The 20,313-nt window shown below is 39.9% G+C and overlaps 1 protein-coding gene across 3 annotated transcripts in view; it reads right to left on the bottom strand.

The window, feature by feature from the left end:
- FAM151B (family with sequence similarity 151 member B) overlaps positions 1 to 20,313 on the bottom strand; it is a 33,414-nt gene extending 13,101 nt beyond the window's left edge. Inside the window, exons 1-3 of one of the 3 annotated variants that reach the window (XM_061424292.1) lie at positions 20,091 to 20,313; positions 14,253 to 14,378; positions 2,420 to 2,585 (exon numbers count right to left, since the gene is read on the bottom strand). In XM_061424292.1, the coding sequence (XP_061280276.1) occupies positions 2,420 to 2,585; positions 14,253 to 14,378; positions 20,091 to 20,115 (317 nt within the window). In that variant the 5' untranslated portion in view covers positions 20,116 to 20,313. Of the gene's footprint in view, positions 1 to 2,419; positions 2,604 to 14,252; positions 14,379 to 20,032 lie in introns of all 3 variants that reach the window. The other 2 variants (XM_061424290.1, XM_061424293.1) reach the window with 2 other exon arrangements.

Raw genomic sequence — 20,313 nt, 5'->3', positions numbered from 1 at the left:
GGAGTGGGGTGCCATTGCCTTCTCCGTAAATGTGGAGGAAACGCCATATTTGGGTAGGAAAAAAAAAAAAGACTGAGGATAAACTTTTGCCCAACAGCAAAATACAATGTTTACTACAAAGAATAATATACTATATTCCTAGCCTGGAAGACTCAATGTGTAAATATTTTAAAATAACAATTCTCTCCCAATTAATCTATATATTCCTTTGTTCCTATATCTGGAGGATGAGAATAGAAAGAACCTACGTCTCAGGATTGTTATAAAGATTAAACGAATTAACACTGAATGCTCTTAGACCATGGAGGAGGAAATGGCAACCACTCCAGTGTTCTCACCTGGAAAAATCCCATGGACAGAGGAGCCTGGCAGACGACAGTCCCTAGGGTCACAATGAATCAGACAGAACTGAGCGACTGAGCACGCTCTTACTCTTAGAACTGTGTCTGACACACAGTATGTGTTTACATAATTGTTAGTTAAATTCATTCCCCTTCAAGTATGTATGATCAGAAAACATGCAAAATCTTTTTCTAATGGCACAGCCTTTTACTGGTGACTGTTAGCATTTAGGAATGAATGAGCTGATCTGACTGGTGAGGAGTCAAAGTATATATTACATACAGAACAAGTCTACGGGCAATGGTAAACATTAAAAAAAAGGAAACTGAGCATGTGAGAAGACAAGGAGATCTAAAGTTTTGTTCGCCAAGCATTAAGGATTAAATACTTTATTTCATGGTCCCTGGTGGCTCAGTCGGCAAAGAATACACTTGTAATGTAGGAGACCACCTGCAATGCAGGAGATGCTGGTTCAATCCCTGCGAAGAGTCAGACACAACTGAGTGACTAAACCAGCATCACAGAGAACACTGGACTGGCTCTAGGAAACCTGGAATCTGGTCCTAGCTCAGCTCTCAAGTTTAGCTGTTGTTACGTAACCTTTTCAGGACTAAGTTCCTTTGTCAATAAAATGGAGTTGGACTATTCACCATTCTAAAAGCTTTAAGATTTTACAATAGCTTTCACTCACAGTATAAAGAGGTTTACTAGTATATTTAGCCCCACAACAAATGAAAAGGCAAGGAGATCTAAAGTTTTGCTCACCGAGTATTAATGATTAAATACTTATTAGGTTTTTTAAAACCCTATGAATAAGATTTCCAATCCTTATTCATTTCTTGAGATGATTCAATTTTAAAATACTGTTCAAAGATAAATTTTAAAATACTGTTCACATCCTAGATTCTCATAGCAGTTGCCTTCATGGGTCTCATGAAGAGCTTTTACGGTGTCACAATAAATCCCTGGCTCTACCTATAATTTTTACACTGCCAAAATACCACAAAAGTAAAACTTTCCATGATGGTCACAGAGAAGGAAATGATACTTAATCTTGCTCTCTTCATTATCAGTGTTTCTAAAACATTATTTTTAAGAAACTCTTCAGTAATTAAAGAATTCTAAATAATTTCCCAAATATAATAACACAAATCAAGTAGGAAATGCATTAACTAACCCAACTACTGCCAACTCTCTCTCAGACTACTTCTTAATGAAAGTAGCATCTTAAATGTATTGTTCTATGGACTTGTGGACTTGTATTGCTCTATGACTTCCCTGGTGGCTCAGACAGTAAAGCGTCTGCCTATAAAGCAGGAGACCTGGGATCAATCCCTGGGTCAGGACGCTCCTCTGGAGAAGGAAATGGCAACCCACTCCAGTACTCTTGGCTGGAAAATCCCATGGACGGAGGAGCCTGGTGGGCTACAGTTCATGGGGTTGCGAAGAGTCAGACACAACTGAGTGACTTCACTTTCTTTCTAATGGATTTGTGGACATAGTGGGGGAAGGAGAGGGTGAGACAAATTGAGAGAGTAACACTGAAATATATACACTGCTATGTGCAAAACAGATAGTAATGGGAAGCTGCTGTGTAACACAGGGAGCTCAGCTCGGTGGCCTGTGATGACCTAGAAGAGTGGGACGGTGGGGGACAGGAAAGTTCAAGAGAACTTATATATATATACACATACACATACAGCTTATTCATTTCATTGTACAGCGGAAACTAACACAACATTGTAAAGGAATTATCCTCCAATTAAAATTTTTAAAAGTTATTGGGAGTTATTCACATAGAAAAAAAAATTTACCATTCTATTATTACAATGGTCAGTTATGATAAATTCCTTTATAAAAATTAACTTAAGTTTAGCCTCAAAACGTTCCCAAGAAACAATATTAGCAGACAACTCTGTGGATCTTTGGTCCATTCCTGAAAAATAAAATTTGCAATTCTATTTTCAATTTAGATAAAGTATAAAGTTACTTAGGTACAGATATATGAAGTTACTGATTTTTTTCCCTTATTGTTATTCTATAACAACCAGGAGACTGAACATGTTTGTACAAATACCTCTTAAAATCCAGCTTTATGCCTTTATTGGTTTTAATAACTTCAGCCAGCCATTCCTGTAAAGTATTATCACTGTTTATTTCTGGAGGATGGGCCATGATTGGCTGGCCATGTTCTGATCCATTACTTGGAAGAATGACATCGGCCTCTATCATATGAGCAGTACCTGTCCACATAAAAGAATCTATGTTAGTGTTAATAGAGACTACAGCAGATGGCATGTCCAGTATCCTTTGGAGGAAGATAAAAAGGAGGAAAGAAAATAATATTTACTGAGAAATAACTAAGTGCCAGGTACTATGTCAGGCCTTGCACGTTGCCCTTGTTTGTTAGTCATGAGCAAACAGGTGGTTAGGAGTTAAATATCTTTGCCTAGGTCACACTCAAACTGTTGTCCTAATGAATTTCTTCCCAGTACACAGCAAAGTGAGGTGTGTACTCACCTTCATAAGTGAGTTCATAAGTATTTGTTGAAGCTTCTGAGAACACAAATAGTACTTTTATCTTCTCATTCCTGAAATTAGAAACTATAGGTGTTTATTGTTTATGTTTGAAACTCTATGCTATAGATTCAATTCTTTGACCCAAAGCTTAGCTACTATGTAGAAGCGCACATCCCCGGAATGGGTAAGAAGCTTCACTAGTCACTGAGTGTGACTGAGCAGGCTTTAGTGGACTACCTTCAAAGATGTCTGACAACAATCCTGCTATCTTCTCATCTCTTTTTCCTCCCCTTGCGTCTGGGTTGGTTTTGTGACTTGCTTTGACCAACAAAAGAAAGTTGAAGCAAAACTGTCAGTTCTAGGCTTAGCTCTTAAAAGGTCTGGCAGCTTCTGCTTCTGTCCTCTGGAAAGCCAGTTACCACATAAAGAAGTTCAGGTAAGAATTCTGAAGACTCAGAAACCACATAGAGAGAGAGAAGTCACACAGAAAAAAACTAAGGCTTCATGCCTGACAGACAGCATTAGGTCTCTGACACGTGAGTGAGGCCATTGCAAAATTTCCAGGCCTAGCTGAGCAACTAGCCAAGTGCAGCAACATGTCCTCATCCTATTCCACATGGAAGAGAAGAACCACTATCTGACCCACAAAATCAGCAAAGATAATAAATCACTGTTATTTGAAGCCACTAAGTTTGGGAGGTAATTTATTACACAGTATTAGAAAACAAGCAGAAATAGTTATCTGGAAGCGGGGCACTGGCATAAGAAAAACATGAAATGTGTGACACGGGCTTTGGAATCCAGTAGATTCTAGAAAGGCACTGTTAACAGAGGTTGGAAGAGCAGTGAGAAAATTATTTTTACATCATGGTGAAACTTCTGGCAACACTGGCACGTGTAGCAACTGGTGGAAGATAGATAGGATACCTAATGGATTTGTGGATTTAGCTAAGGAGGTTTCCAGGCAGAATGTTGAAAGCGTTAATTGGCTTCTTTTAGTTCCTATGATAAAAGATGGGAAGAAAGAGCTGAGTTAAATAATTAGCTGTTTAGATTCTAAGCAACATAAAGAGGAAATATTTCCAGATCAGAACTCGTGTGAGTTAGAAAATAAAACCACTCTCTCCATCTGGCGAAAGATTCTCAAAGGAAGAGAAAGCCTCAGTCCAAAAGTCAAGTCTAGGATGCTGCTAGCAAACTATAGCCTCAGGATCAAGGCCAAATCAAGGATACAACTACAGGACACTTTATTAAGACCTGAGAAATATGGAGCCTTGGGTACCAATACAGCTAGATAAAAGAATTTATAGAATCTTAAAGGTGTTATCCCATAGCACCCTAACTAGCAAACCAAAGCAGACAGAGACCTGCCTCAAAGAGATTTGGCAGTAAGGCTTTTGACTAAAGGGATGGTTTATAACTTGATATATAAAAATCCCAGTACATTTTTAATAGAGCTGTTATAGACTTGGACCTGAAAAAAGAGAGAGAGTTAAAATGAAAAGAGGTCTGTTGTTGCTGTTGCTCAGTTGCTAAGCCATGTCCGACTCTTTGAAACCCCATCAACTGCAGCATGCCAACCTCCTCTGTCCTCCACTATCTCCTGCAGTTTGCTCAAATTCATGTTCAGTGAGTCAGTGATGCTATCTAACCATCTCATCCTCTGCCACTCCCTTCTTTGGCCTTCAACCTTTCCCAGCATAAGAGTCTTTTCTAATGAGTCAGCTCTTCACATCAGGTGGCCAAAGTACTGGAGCTTCAGCTTCAGCATCAGTCCTTCCAATGAATATTCAGGACTGATTTCCTTTAAGATTGACTGGTTTGATCTCCTTGCAGTCCAAGGGACTCTCAAGAGTCTTCTCCAACACCACAATTTGAAAGAATCAATTCTTTAGCACTCAGTCTTCTTTATGGTGCAACTCTCACATCCATACATGACTACTGGAAAAACCATAGCTTTGACTAGATGGACTTTTGTCAGCAAAGTGATGTCTCTGCTTTTTAATACACTGTCTAGGCTTGGCACAGCTTTCCTTTCAAGAAGTAAGCATCTTTTAATTTCATCACTGCGATCACCATCTGCAGTGATTTTGGATTCCAAGAAAATAAAATCTGTCACTGCTTCCACTTTTTCCTCTTCTATTTACCATGAAGTGATGGGACTGGTTGCCATGATTTTGGTTTTTCAAATGTTGAGTTTTAAACCAGCTTTTTCACTCTCCTCTTTTACCCTCATCAAGAGGTTTTCTCATTCCTCTTTGTTTTCTGCAATTAGAGTCGTATGAGCTGCATATCTGAGGTTGTTGTTATTTCTGCTGGCAATCTTGATTCCAACTTGTGATTTATCCAGCCTGGCATTTCACATGATGTACTCTGCATAGAAGTTAAATAAGCAGGGTGACAATATACAGCCTTGACATACTCCTTTCCCAACGTGGAACCAGTCCGTTGTTCCATGACAGGTTCTAACTGTTGCTTCTTGACCCGCATACAGGTTTCTCAGGAGGCAGGTAAGGTGGTCTGGTATTCTCATCTCTTTAAGAATTTTCCAAAGTTTGTTGTGATCTACACCATCAAAGGCTTTAACGTAGTCAATGAAGCAGAAGTAGATGTTTTTTCTGGAAATCCTTTGCTTTCTCTATGATCCAAGGAATGTTGGCAATCTGATCTCTGGTTCCTCTGCCTTTTCTAAACCCAGCTGGTACACCTGGAAGTTCTCAGTTTATATACTGCTTAAGCCCAGCTTGAAGGATTTTTAAAAGAAGTCTATGAACTCTCCAATTTCTACAGGCAGGAAATAGGCTGAAAAAGCTACTCAGCTGCACATACAGGTGATTTTCCAATAAGTGCATGAAGAGATGCTCAACATCATTAATCTTCAGGGAAATGCAAATCTAAACTACAATGAGATACCAACTCACAAATGCTAGGATGACTATAATGAAAAAGACAGACAATAACTAATGCTGACAAGGACATGGGGAAATTGGAAACATCATTCACTTTGCTGGTGAGAATATAAGAACCCACTCAGCTGCTTCAGAAAAGCTTGGCAGTTTCTCAAAAAAAAGTTAAACAGAGCTATATCTAAGATGAAATAGGTCAAGCTTCTGTCTAATTTTATAAGTCACACAAACATGATTTCTCAGTAAAGTGGTATTTAGTATAACACATGTAGGCATTCCATCTTGTCTATCAGTGCAGTTGTAAAGGAACACATAGGCTTTCAAATTCCTTAAAAGTAATAGTCAGTTTCTCCATTTATTAGCTCCATTCATTTCCCATGAGTAGAAAAAAAAAATCACTAAATGGCAGTGGCAAGAGTCTCAGGCTCCATATAAATTATGTTCCTGATGGTTTCTTTTAAGAATAAGAATGGAAGCCATGTAGTAAGGGCAACAGATCATGGTGGCTTGGACTAGGGTGAAGATAACAGAGATAGAGAGATGTGGACTAATTCAAAATGTATTTTGGAATAGAATTATAATGTCCAATAGAGTAGATACAACAACAACAAAAAAAAAGACAAAGAATAGATGACTCCCAGATTTCTGGCTTAAGAATATATGCAGATTATGGTGCCACTTACTGAGAGAGGAAGGATCATAGGAAATACAGGTTAGCAGACACAATTAAGAATGTGATGGACATTCAGTTCAGTTCAGTCATTCAGTTGGGTCTGACTCTTTGCGACCCCATGGACTGCCGCACACCAGGTCTCCCTGTCCATCACCAACTCCCTGAGCTTATTCAAACTCATGTCCATCAGGTCAGTGATACCATCCAACCATCGATCCTCTGTCGTTCCCTTCTCCTCCTGCCTTCAATCTTTCCCAGTATCAGCATCTTTTCTAGTGAGTTATCCGCATCAGGTGGCCAAAGTACTGGAGCTTCAGCTTCAGCATCAGTCCTTCCAATGAATATTCAGGACATATTTCCTTTAGGATTGACTGGTTTGATCTCCTTGCAGTCCAAGGGACTCTCAAGAGTCTTCTCCAACACCACAGTTCAAAAGCATCAATTCTATGGTGCTCAGTTCTCTTTACAGTCCAACTCTCATACCCATACATGACTACTGGAAAAACCAAAGCTTTGACTAGACAGACCTTTGTTGGCAAAGTAATGTCTCTGCTTTTTAATATGCTGTCTAGGTTGGTCATAACTTTTCTTTCAAGGAGCAACCGTCTTTTAATTTCATGGCTGCAATCACCATCTGCTCTGAGTTTGGAGCCCTAAAACATAAAGTCTCTCACTGTTTCCCTTGTTTCCCCATCTATTTGCCATGAAGTGATTGGACCTGATGCCATGATCTTAGTTTTCTGAATGTTGAGTTTTAAGCCAACTTCTTCACCCTTCTCTTTCACTTTCATCAAGAGGCTCTTTAGTTTTTCTTCACTTTCTGTCATAAGGGTGGCGTCATCTGTATATCTGAGGTTGTTGATATTTCTCCCGGCAATCTTGATTCCATTTTGTGCTTCATCCAGCCTGGCATTTCTTGTGATGTATTCTGCATATAAGTTAAGTAAGCAGGGTGACAATATACAGCCTTGACATACTCCTTTCCTGATTTGGAACCAGTCTGTTGCTCCATGTCCAGTTCTAACTGTTGCTTCTTGACCTGCAAACAGATTTCTCAGGAGGCAGGTCAGGTGGTCTGGTATTCCCATCTCTTTCAGAATTTTCCACAGTTTGTTGTGATCCACACAGTCAAAGGCTTTGGCATAATCAATAAAGCAGATGTTTTTTTGGAACTCTCTTGATTTTTTGATGATCCAACAAATGTTGGCTATCTGATCTCTAGTTCCTCTGCCTTTTCTAAATCCAGCTTGAACATCTGGAAGTTCACGGTTCACGTCCTGTTGAAGCTTGGCTTGGAGAATTTTGAGCATTACTTTACTAGCATGTGAGATGAGTGCAATTGTACGGTAGTTTGAGCATTCTTTAGGATTGTCTTTCTTTGGGATTGGAATGAAAACTGACCTTTTCCAGTCGTGTGGCCACTGCCGAGTTTTCCAAATTTGCTGGCATATGGAGTGTAGCACTTTCACAGCATCATCCTTTAGGATTTGAAATAGCTCAACTGGAATTCCATCACCTCCACTAGCTTTGTTCTTAGTGATGCTTCCTAAGGCCCATTTGACTTCGCATTCCAGGATGTCTGGCTCTAGGTCAGTGATCACACCATCGTGATTATCTAAGTCATGAAGCTCTTTTTTGTACAGTTCTTCTGTGTATTCTTGCCACCTCTTCTTATATATCTTCTGCTTCTGTTAGGTCCATACCATATCTGTCCTTTATTGTGCCCATCTTTGCATGAAATGTTCCTTTGGTATCTCTAATTTTCTAGTCTCTAGTGTTTCCCATTCTATTGTTTTCCTCTATTTCTTTGCATTGATCACTGAGGAAGGCTTTCTTATCTCTCCTTGCTATTCTTTGGAACTCTGCATTCAGATGCTTATATCTTTCCTTTTCTCCTTTGCCTTTCGCTGCTCTTCTTTTCACAGCTATTTGTAAGGCCTCCTCAGACAACCATTTGGCCTTTTTGCACTTCTTTTTCTTGGGAATGGTCTTGATCCCTGCCTCCTGTACGATGTCATGAACCTCCGTCCATAGTTCTTCAGGCTCTCTATCAGATCTAATCCCTTGAATCTATTTGTCACTTCTACTGTATAATCGTAAGGGATTTGATTTAGGTCATACCTGAATGGTCTCATGGTTTTCCCTACTTTCTTCAATTTAAGTCTGAATTTGGCAATAAGGAGTTCATGATCTGAGCCACAGTCAGCTCCTGGTCTTGTTTCTGCTGACTGTATAGAGCTTTTCCATCTTTGGCTGCAAAGAATATCATCAATCTGATTTCGGTGTTGACCATCTGGTGATGTCCATGTGTAAAGTCGTCTCTTGTGTTGTTGGAAGAGGGTGTTTGCTATGACCAGTGCATTCTCTTGGCAAAACTCTTTTAGTCTTTGCCCTGCTTCATTCTGTACTCCAAGGCCAAATTTGCCTGTTACTCCAGTTATCTCTTGAATTCACACTTTTGCATTCCAGTCCCCTTTAATGAAAAGGACATCTTATTTGGGTTTTAGTTCTAAAAGGTAGTGTAGGTCTTCATAGAACTGTTCAACTTCAGCTTTTTCAGCATTACTGGTTGGGGCACAGACTTGGATTACTGTGATATTGAATGGTTTACCTTGGAAACAAACAGAGATCACCCTGTCATTTTTGAAACTGCATCCAACCACTGCATTTCAGACTCTTTTGTCAACTGTGAGGGCTACTCCATTTTTTCTAAGGAATTCTTGCCCACAGTAGTAGATATAATGGTCATTTGAGTTAAATTCACACATTCCGGTCCATTTTGGTTCACTGATTCCTAAAATGTTGATGTTCACTCTTGCAATCTCCTGTCTGACCACTTCTGCCTTGATTCATGGACCTAACATTCCACGTTCCTATGCAATATTGTTCCTTACATCAGACTTTGCTTCCATAACCAGTCACATCCACAACTGGGTGTTGTTTTTAAATGCTTTGACTCCATCTCTTCATTCATTCTGGAACTATTTCTCCACTGTTCTCCAGTAGCATATTGGGCACGTACCAACATGGGGAGTTCATCTTTCACTGTCCTATCTTTTTGCCTTTTCATACTGTTCATGGGGTTTTCAAGGCAAGAACTGAAGTGGTTTGCCATTCCCTTCACCAGTGGACCACGTTTTGTCAGAACTCTCCACCATGACCCATCTGTCTTGGGTGGCCGACAGGGCATGGCTCACAGTTTTATTGAGTTTAGACAAGGCTGTTGTCCATGTGATCAGTTTGATTAGTTTTCTGTGATTGTGGTATCCATTCTGTCGGCCCGCTGATGGATGAGAATAAGAGACTTATGGAAGTTTCCTGATGGAGACTGACTGAGCGGGAAACTGGGTCTTGTTCTGATGAGTGGGGCCACACTCAGTAAATCTTTAATCCAATTTTCTGTTGATGCACAGTTCAGTTCAGTTCAGTCGCTCAGTCGTGTCTGACTCTTTGCGACCCCATGAATCGCAGCACACCAGGCCTCTCTGTCCATCACCAACTCCCAGAGTTCACCCAGACTCACGTCCATCCAGTCAGTGATGCCATCCAGCCATCTCATCCTCTGTCGTCCCCGTCTCCTCCTGCCCCCAATCCCTCCCAGCATCAGAGTCTTTTCCAATGAGTCAACTCTTCACATGAGGTGGCCAAAGTATTGGAGTTTCAGCTTTAGCATCATTCCTTCCAAAGAAATCCCAGGGCTGATCTCCTTCAGAATGGACTGATTGGATCTTCTTGAAGTCCAAGAGACTCTCAAGAGTCTTCTCCAACACCACAGTTCAAAAGCATCAATTTTTCAGTGCTCAGCCTTCTTCACAGTCCAACTCTCACATGCATACATGACCACAGGAAAAACCATAGCTTTGACTAGACGGACCTTTGTTGGCAAAGTAATGTCTCTGCTTTTGAATATGCTATCTAGGTTGGTCATAACTTTCCTTCCAAGGAGTAAGCGTGAAGAAAAGAGCAAATAAAAAGTTGTATAGACTAGTGCTCAGAAGAGAGGGAAGCCTGGCCTGGAGACATGTATGTGAGGTGCCCAGCCTCTCTCGCTATTCTCCCACCAATTGCTGTTGGGTAGAAGGCTTTTGAAGGTCAGGGTATGCCTCTGCTTTGGGAGACTGCCTGGTCACCATGTTTCCCATCTCAGGGAGAGTCACAGGAAGAAGTCTGCACATCAAGATTAACACTCCAACCACAGGAGCCCCAACTTTTGACAAGAGCCAGACAATAGAAAACAGCTTTGGGTTTTTTGTGATTTTCTACACAAGAAAATCCCAAACTGATGCTACTTACACTAAAACAAAACTCAAAGAAATATGTTTATAGAAATGAAGTTAAAATTATCTATCTTGCTTATACTGTTTACATCACTAATGCAGCAATTTACTATATTTTTATTAATACATTTAGTTGATGACTATAGTCACACTTTTCCTAAATGTTACAAAGGTTTTTTAAAAATACTACATTTTTTATTCTCAAAGAGATTTAATAATTTCTATTTTTAACCAGCATTTCTTTTAATATACATTTTAAAAATCTACATGCAGAAATGCTATAACAAAAAATACCATCATATGTAATAACTTTTGTAAACAATTTTGCCTATTCCGAGATCAGCTGTGCTGACGATGCAACTCTTACGTCCACAAATGGCACTCCTACATTGTTCCTCCTGTACTTTGCTTTAAATCACAGACATTGTTGAAAATCCAATATCACATATTAATGAAAACAGAAACAGCTTCATTAATAACAGTTGTTCTAAATTTAAATATTCTGGAAGAAATGAGATAAAGCAGTGTAATACATGTCTCCAAGAACCTGTTTTTTTCCTTTGTGTTTGAAAGAAATTGCTAGATTAGCCAGGACTGAAAAAAGGGACTTGATAAAAAGTACACCCCAAATTATAAAACTTGGGGTTCTGGTTGACTAGGAGAAAGTAAAGAGGATATTATCTGAAAACTAAGTAACCTATGAAAAATTCCCAGATCAACAGCAGACTGCAGCAATTGGAAATGACTTCCATTGATTATTTTTAAAACAAGGCTAGAAGTAGTCATATTTAATTAAATTATTTCTAGGTCTGAGACTTGTACATTTACTATTACAAACCATAAAATTTAAAGATTGCTTCCAAATTTTTACCTGTTACATAGAAATTCAATTTATTTTCTGCTTTGATTTTTATATTGTCAAAAGGTTGAGATTGTCTATATCAACCTATGAATAACAATCATTTAGCTGTAGAATCTTTTTGATTTTCTAAATATAAAACTATATTGTCTGCAAATAATAGATACATTTCTTCCTATTCTGTTATTTTTAAAAATTGATATATAATTCACAAGCTATAAAATTACTCTTTTAAAGCATACCATTTAGTGGTTTTCAGAATATTCAGAAGGTTGTGTAATGATCATGCGTGCGTGTGTGCTCAGTCACTTCGGTCATGTCCGACTCTTTGCAACGTTATGGACTGTAGTATGCCAGGATCCTCTGTCCATGGGATTCTCCAGGCAAGAACACTGGAGTGGGTTGCCATGCCCTCCTCCAAGGATCTTCCAGATTCAGGGATTGAGTCCGTTTCTCTAACATCTCCTGCACTGGCAGTGCCGTTCTTTACCACTAGTTCAGTTCAGTCGCTCAGTCGTGTCCGATTCTTTGCGACCCCATGAATCGCAGCACGCCAGGCCTCCCTGTCCATCACCAACTCCCAGAGTTCACCCAGACTCACGTCCATCCAGTCAGTGATGCCATCCAGCCATCTCATCCTCTGTCTTCCCCTTCTCCTCCTGCCCCCAACCCCTCCCAGCATCAGAGTCTTTTCCAATGAGTCAACTCTTTGCATGAGGTGGCCAAAGTACTGGAGTTTCAGCTTTAGCATCAGTCTTTGCAATGAACATCCAGGACTGATCTCCTTCAGGATGGACTGGTTGGACCTCCTTGCAGTCCAAGGGACTCTCAAGAGTCTTCTCCAACACCACAGTTCAAAAGCATCAATTCTTTGGCGCTCAGCTTTCTTCACAGTCCAACTCTCACATCTATACATGACCACTGGAAAAGCCATAGCCTTGACTAGACAGACCTTTGTTGGCAAAGTAATATCTCTGCTTTTGAATATGCTATCTAGGTTGGTCATAACTTTCCTTCCAAGGAGTAAGCGTCTTTTAATTTCATGGCTGAAATCACCATCTGCAGTGATTTTGGAGCCCCCAAAAAATAAAGTCTGACACTGTTTCCACTGTTTCCCCATCTATTTCCCATGAAGTGATGGGACCGGATGCCATGATCTTCGTTTTTTGAATGTTGAGTTTTAAGCCAACTTTTTCACTCTCCTTTTTCACTTTCATCAAGAGGCTTTTTAGCTCCTCTTCACTTTCTGCCATAAGGGTGGTGTCATCTGCATATCTGAGGTTATTGATATTTCTCCCGGCAATCTGGATTCCAGCTTGTGCTTCTTCCAGCCCAGCGTTTCTCATGACGTACTCTGCGTATAAGTTAAATAAGCAGGGTGACAATATACAACCTTGACATACTCCTTTTCCTATTTGGAACCAGTCTGTTGTTCCATGTCCAGTTCTAACTGTTGCTTCCTGACCTGCATACAGGTTTCTCAAGAGGCAGGTCAGGTGGTCTGGTATTCCCATCTCTTAAAGAATTTTCCACAGTTTATTGTGATCCATACAGTTAAAGGCTTTGGCATAGTCAATAAAGCAGAAATAGATGTTTTTCTGGAACTCTCTTGCTTTATCGATGATCCAGCGGATATTGGCAATTTGATCTCTGGTTCCTCTGCCTTTTCTAAGACCACTAGAGCCACCTGGAAAGCCCTGTGCAACCATCATCACCATCTAATTCCAGAAAATTTTATCATTCCAAAATGAAACCCGTACCCAATAGCATTTACTCCCCAGCCCCTATTCATTTCAGCTTCAGGAAGCCATTAATCAATGTTTTCCTTAAGCATTGCTTCTGCTAAAATTTATTTATTAAAAAACCAGTGTTAGGTTATTATGTGCTAGACACTGTTTTAATTATAAGGCATTAAATATTAGTAGACAAATTTCTTCCCTTTGAAAAGCAACTGAAAATAATAGCTTTTTAATAAAAGAAACTATTCAGATACATTATCCAGATACACAATTGAGTTGGATGTGTAAATTGTGTAAATTTATAAATTTTTACAATAAAATATGAGATTACAAGAAAATCTTTCTGTTGGAACAGGGCACTTCAAGCTATGCCCCATACCTCTGGTGATACACCTTCATTCTCTTGCACTGCTGTAGCCAAAATGGGGTACTTCACAGGAAAAGGCTAACTCAACTGCTATAGTGTTCATCTATATAAGATTACAGATGGAGTTAGCAAACCCAAAGGCTTGGTTTCTAGCCCAGGCATAAATACTGCCCAAGGCATTATAAATTAGCATTCAATGGCTTCATTCATCCATTCAACAAATATTTTTGAGCCTCTCCTGAGTAAGCTGTGAAAGACACAGAAATACGTACAACATACAATCTTGATCTTAAACATTTTACTTAAATCACTACCATATATAAGCAAATGTAATAATACATGAGAACTTTAAATAAGGCATAGTAAAGGTAAATCATTTCTGGAAAATGAGAAAATTCTTCCATTAGGAAAATTTGTTCATTTTGTAAATAAAATGAGATCTTTTATAAGAATGTTTATGTTAGCCAAGAATTTACACTTGAATCACCTAAGACTCTGGTACCTGAAAATATGACCAGATTAAAAAAAAAAAAATTGAATTCATCTAAGTACAAGGAATACTGACTTACTTCTCAGTGCCTCGTTCACTTGCACCTTGTGGTTAGCTGCATGGTACCAGACGATTTGGGCGCCATCTTCTGTTGTGATCTGGTTATTTCTCAGAAAATATTCCAGTATATTTTCACTCCAAGATCCTAAAATGACAGCATTCATATTAAAAATAATTTTATAGGGTATTTTTAAATAAAAAGGGCACAGCATACGTTGATGGAGAAAAACAAAGCAATAAAACTGAGAAAAGATTTAAAAAAATTAAGAACCAGTATCAAGATGGGCTTCCCAGGTGGCGCTAGTGGTCAAGAATCTGCTTGCCAATGCAAGAGACGCAAGAGATGAGGGTTCAATCCCTGGGTAGGGAAGATCCCCTAGAGGAGGGCATGGCCATCCACTGCAGTATTCTTGCCTGGAGAATCCTATGGACAGTAAAGCCTGGTGGGCTACAGTCTGTAGGGTCACAAAGAGTCGGACATGACTGAAGTGACTCAGCACACATTAAGATGTGACAAGTATAAAGAGATATATATATATATCAGATCAGATCAGTCGCTCAGTCGTGTCCGACTCTTTGCAACCCCATGAATCGCAGCACGCCAGGCCTCCCTGTCCATCACCAACTCCCAGAGTTCACCCAGACTCACGTCCATCCAGTCAGTGATGCCATCCAGCCATCTCATCCTCTGTCGTCCCCTTCTCCTCCTGCCCCCAATCCCTCCCAGCATCAGAGTCTTTTCCAATGAGTCAACTCTTCACATGAGGTGGCCAAAATCCTGGAGTTTCAGCTTTAGCATCATTCCTTCCAAAGAAATCCCAGGGCTGATCTCCTTCAGAATGGACTGGTTGGATCTCCTTGCAGTCCAAGGGACTCTCAAGAGTCTTCTCCAACACCACAGTTCAAAAGCATCAATTGTTCGGCGCTCAGCCTTCTTCACAGTCCAACTCTCACATCCACACATGACCACTGGAAAAACCATAGCCTTGACTAGATGGACCTTTGTTGGCAAAGTAATGTCTCTGCTTTTGAATATGCTGTCTAGGTTAAATATGCTATAAATGTGGAATAGGAAATGGCAACCCACTCCAGTATTCTTGCTTGTAGGATCCCATGGACAGAGGAGCCTGGTGGGCTAGAGTCCATGGGCTCACAAAGAGTTGGACACGACTGAGTATACACGCACGCATGCTATATATGATGTAAGTAATAATTGGTAAACATTTAGGATAGTCTGAGCCTGAGACATGTAAAGAAAAATGCAGGAAGAAAAAAAAACTGTTAAGAAGCAGATATTTTAAAGCAGGAATTTTCACATGGTATCTTCTCCAATTCTAGCCCCATAATTAAGTAAAATGTATGTAAAGCCAAAGCTATATTTAAAACATCAAAATTTTGTAGAACCTAAACTCTCCACCTGAGGCTCCATTCTATATTTATAATAACCATTAGAATTTTAAACTATACATTAAGTATGCGTGCATGCTAAATCACGTCCGTTGTGTCTGACTCTTTTCGACCCTATGGACTGTAGTCCATTAGGCTCCTCTGTCCATGAGATTCTCCAGGCAAGAATACTGGAGTGGGTTGCCATGCTCTCCTCCAGGAGATCTTTCCCACCCAGGGATCAAACCCACTGTCTCTTACGTCTCCTGCATTGACAGGTAGGTTCTTTACCACTAGCGCCACCTGGGAAGCCCAACATTTAAGCATGCTGCTGCTGCTGTTGCTAAGTCGCTGCAGTCGTGTCCGACTCTGTGCGACCCCATAGACGGCCGCCCATCAGGCTCCCCTGTCCCAAATTATGAGTGTCAGCAACACTTATGAGTGACTAAGTAAATTCTGAGTTAGTATTTTTAGATTTCTCTAGCATGTACAAATATACATAATTCCTGTATCTTTCGACTACTTTTTGGCAGACCAGATTTTTTTTTAATTAGGCATTAAAATGTGTGAGTTAATTTAGTTAAGACTAAAATACTTGAATCAGTTCTACTCCATATAATGCCATATCCCACTGAAAGTGAAAAGTGTTAGTCACTCAGTCGTGTCTGACTCTTTGCAACCCCTTGGACTGTAGGCCACTAGGCTCTTCTGTCCGTGGGATTCTCCAGGCAAGAATACTGGAGTGGGTTGCCATTTCCTTCTCCAAGGGACGTTCCCAACCCAGGGATCGAACCCTGGTCTCCTGCATTGCAGGCAGATTCTTTACTGTCTGAGCCACCGGGGAAGCCCCCATAACAAGGAGAAAAGGCTGAAAAACAGTAAGAGTTATCTATAACCTTACATCCCCAATTTTTGTTTATTGTTTTGAACATTTAAGTACCTACCAAATAACTACAGATTCCCTATGCATGACTGTGTGTCTTACATTAATTGTTTATTAATTCTATATAACAACAGTTTAAAAACTTAATGATGGCCATTATAAACTGCTGACAAGACATTGAAAGAAAATAAAATTTGATAAGAGAATGGAGGGGTGTATATAAAAATAACTTCTAAGTAATATTCATGGAACTTAGTGACCACTCTGTGTATTGGGTTACAGAATAAAGAAAGGGGAGAGTTAATTGTGGTATCCACTATCCCCCAAGCAGTCTCTTACAGAAACACACATGTCCCTTTATAGCATATGCAATAGTCACAGACCTTTCAGACTCAGATGAAAGAAAATATATGGTCATCATTTTAAAAATGTTTAACTTATAGATCTTAAAAAGGCACAGTAATTATTGGCTAAAACAGAAATGTCCAACAATGGGAAGTAATTAAATCACAGTTTATCCTCATGATAAAATATATAATTGATGTGGCTGTTAAAAATGAAGTTTTTGAGATATGTGACTTCTCTGGCAGTCCAGTGGTTAAGCCTCTGCACTTCCAACGCAGGGGACATGGGTGTGATCTTTGGTTGGGGAACTAAAGATCCCACTAAAGATGTTGTGTGGTGTAGAAAACAAACAAACAAAGAAACAAAAATAAAAAAAAATTCACTCCTATGTTCATAGCAGCACTAGTCACAATAGCCAGGTTATGGAAATAATCTAAATGTCCATGGACAGATGAATGGACAAAGAAAATGTGGCACATATATACAATGGAATACTACTCAGCCATAAAAAGAACAAAATGCCATTTGCAGCAACATGGATGCAACCAGAATGTTACTTAAGAGTTATTTTTATATGCCTGCGTGTCATAATGAAGACCTAGTGCAGACCCCCCTCCCCCCAAAAAAGTCAACTGTTTTCCTATTTACACAGCAATGAGTAAGTGGAAGTTGAAAACACAATAGCATTTACATTAAACCACAAAACCAAAACACTTTGGTATAAAGCTAACAAAATATGCAAAGATCTACATGAGGATAACTGATGAATGAAATCAAAGAAGAATTAAATAAATGGATTGATATTCCATGTTTATGGATAGGAAGACTCACTACTGTCAAGATGTCAGTTCTTCCCAACTTAATCTATAGATTCAAGCAATTCCAATCAAAATCCCACCAAATTATTTTGTGGCTATTAACTAACTGGTCCGAAAGTGTATGTGGAGGGCAAAAACTCAGAATTGTCAATATAATATTGAAGGAGAACAAAGTGATAACTCTATCCAACATCAAGGCTTACTATAAAGCTATAGCAATTAAGACAGTGTTGTTTTGGTGAAAGAATAAATAAATAGGTCAAAGGACCAAAACAGAGAGGCCCCCCATATAGACCCTCATAAATAGAGGTAACTGATCTTCGATGAAGGCACATAGGCAATACAATGGGGAAAAGACAGCCTTTTCAACAAATTTTTTCTTTTTGCAAAAAAAAAAAAAAAAAAACTAGACACAGAACTCATACCTTCACAAAAATTAACTCAATACAGATCTTAGATCTAAGTGTAAAATTCAAAACTATAAAACTCCTACAAGATAACATAGAAGAAAATATAGATGACCTTCAGTACAGCAAAGACTTTTTAGATATAGCACTAAAGGCACCATCTATGAAAGAAATAATGGATAAGCTGGACTTCATTAACATGAGAAACTTGTGCTCTGCAAAAGATAACATCAAGAGAATGAAAAGACAAGCCACAGACTGGGAGAAATCATTTGCAAAAAACATATATGATAAAAGACTATTAACCTAAATATATAAAGAACTCTTAAAACTGAACAATAAGAAAACAACCCCATTAAAAAAAAAAAAAAAAAAAAGGGCCAAAGACCTTAACAGACATTTTAACAAAGAAGATAGATGGCAACCATATAAAAAGGTGCTCCACATCACTTTTCATCAAACACAAATTAAAACAACAGCGTATAACTACACACTTACTAAAATGGCCAAAATCCAGAGCACTAGTATATCAAATGCTGGTGAGGATATGGAGTAACAGGAATCTTCACTCATTGTGTGGGAATGCAAAACGGTATGGTGCTGCTGCTAAGTCGCTTCAGTCGTGTCCGACTCTGTGCGACCCCACAGACAGCAGTCCACCAGGCTCCGCCGTCCCTGGGATTCTCCAGGCAAGAATACTGGAATGGGTTGCCGTTTCCTCCTCCAATGCATGAAAGTGAAAAGTGAAAGTGAAGTCGCTCAGTCGTGTCCGACTCTTTGCGACCCCATGGACTGCAGCCTACCAGGCTCCTCTGTCCATGGGATTTTCCAGGCAAGAGCACCGGAGTGGGGTGCCATTGTCTTCTCCGGCAAAACGGTATAGCCACTTTAAAATAAAGCTTGCTGGTTTCTTACAAAGCTAAGTATATTCCAATCATACAATCCCCTTGATACCTACCCAAAGGAGTTGAAAACTTATATCCATACAATAACCTGCACACTAATGTTTTTAGTAGTTTTATTTACAGCACACTTAGGTTTATAGCAGTTTTATTTACAACTGCTGAAACTGGGAAGCAACCAAGATCTCTCTCAGAATATGAACGGATAAACTGTGGTTCACTCACACAACAGAATTATTACTGTTGGCTCTCAAGCTATAAAAGACATGGGGAAAGCTTAAACACACATTACTAAGTGAAAAAAAGCCAATGTGGAGAGCCGATGTACTCTATGATTCCAACCACATGACATTCTGGAAAAGACAAAAAAAATCTATGGATACAACAGAAAGATCACTGATTTTCAGGGGTTGGGGGGAAGAAGATAAGTAGGTAAAGCACAAAGGATTTTTAGGACAGTGAAACTATTTTTTATGATACTCTACCATGGACCATGTCATTCATTATATATTTGTCTAAACTCACAGATCTGCATCACCAAGAGTGAACAATGTAAATTATGAACTTTGAGTGATTGTGATACATCAAGGCAGGCTCAGAGTTATAACAAAAGTACCACTCTGAAGAGGAAGGCTGATAATGGGAAGCTATGTATTTGTCCCTAGAGTAGGAAATGGCAAACCACTCCGGTATTTTTGCCTGCAAGATCCCAGGTCACGGGTTCGCAGAGTCCAACACGACTGAGCACGCATGCCTATGTCAGGTAGGGCTGAATGGAGAACCTCCAGGTCTGTCACTTAGTATTCCTAAGAAACTAAAACTGCTCTTTTGAAAAAAAGAAATCCTTTACAAAAAGACACAATATTCTTGCCATTCTTGAACACCCCAAAAGCTTTTCGCTAACGCTCACACTGAGAACCAAGACTCTAGGTCAGCTGATTACGGGCACACGTGGAGAACGCGAACCACGAAGATCCAAACTAGGAAGGAGTGCCACCAGAGGAGACTCTCAAAGGGCCCCCAACTACGGTACCGGGCCGGAGAAAATGTCCACTCACTGCAAGCCAACAGTGTGGAGCACGGTCTCAGACTCCGAGCCTGGGGAACCCCGCTTACCAGGGCCCCCGGCGGTCGCTGTCATGGTGACAGTGAACCTCAGTCTGCGCAGGCGCCGAGGGTGGGCACCGCTGATGACCCGTCACCTGTGGCGAGAAAACCCGACTCGACAGACTAAGAGGAGTGGCCTGAGAGACGGAGGCGGAAGAGGCCGAGGAGCAATGCGCACGCGCAGAGGCTGCAGCTCGAGTTTCGCGGGTGCGCCGTCTTGCTGGCTGTAGTT

Source organism: Bos javanicus, chromosome 7 (assembly GCF_032452875.1).
Source record: "Bos javanicus breed banteng chromosome 7, ARS-OSU_banteng_1.0, whole genome shotgun sequence".
Classification (NCBI taxonomy): Eukaryota; Metazoa; Chordata; class Mammalia; order Artiodactyla; family Bovidae; genus Bos; species Bos javanicus.
The sequence above is the reverse complement of the archived record's forward strand: the minus strand, read 5'-3'. Positions and strand labels throughout refer to the sequence as shown.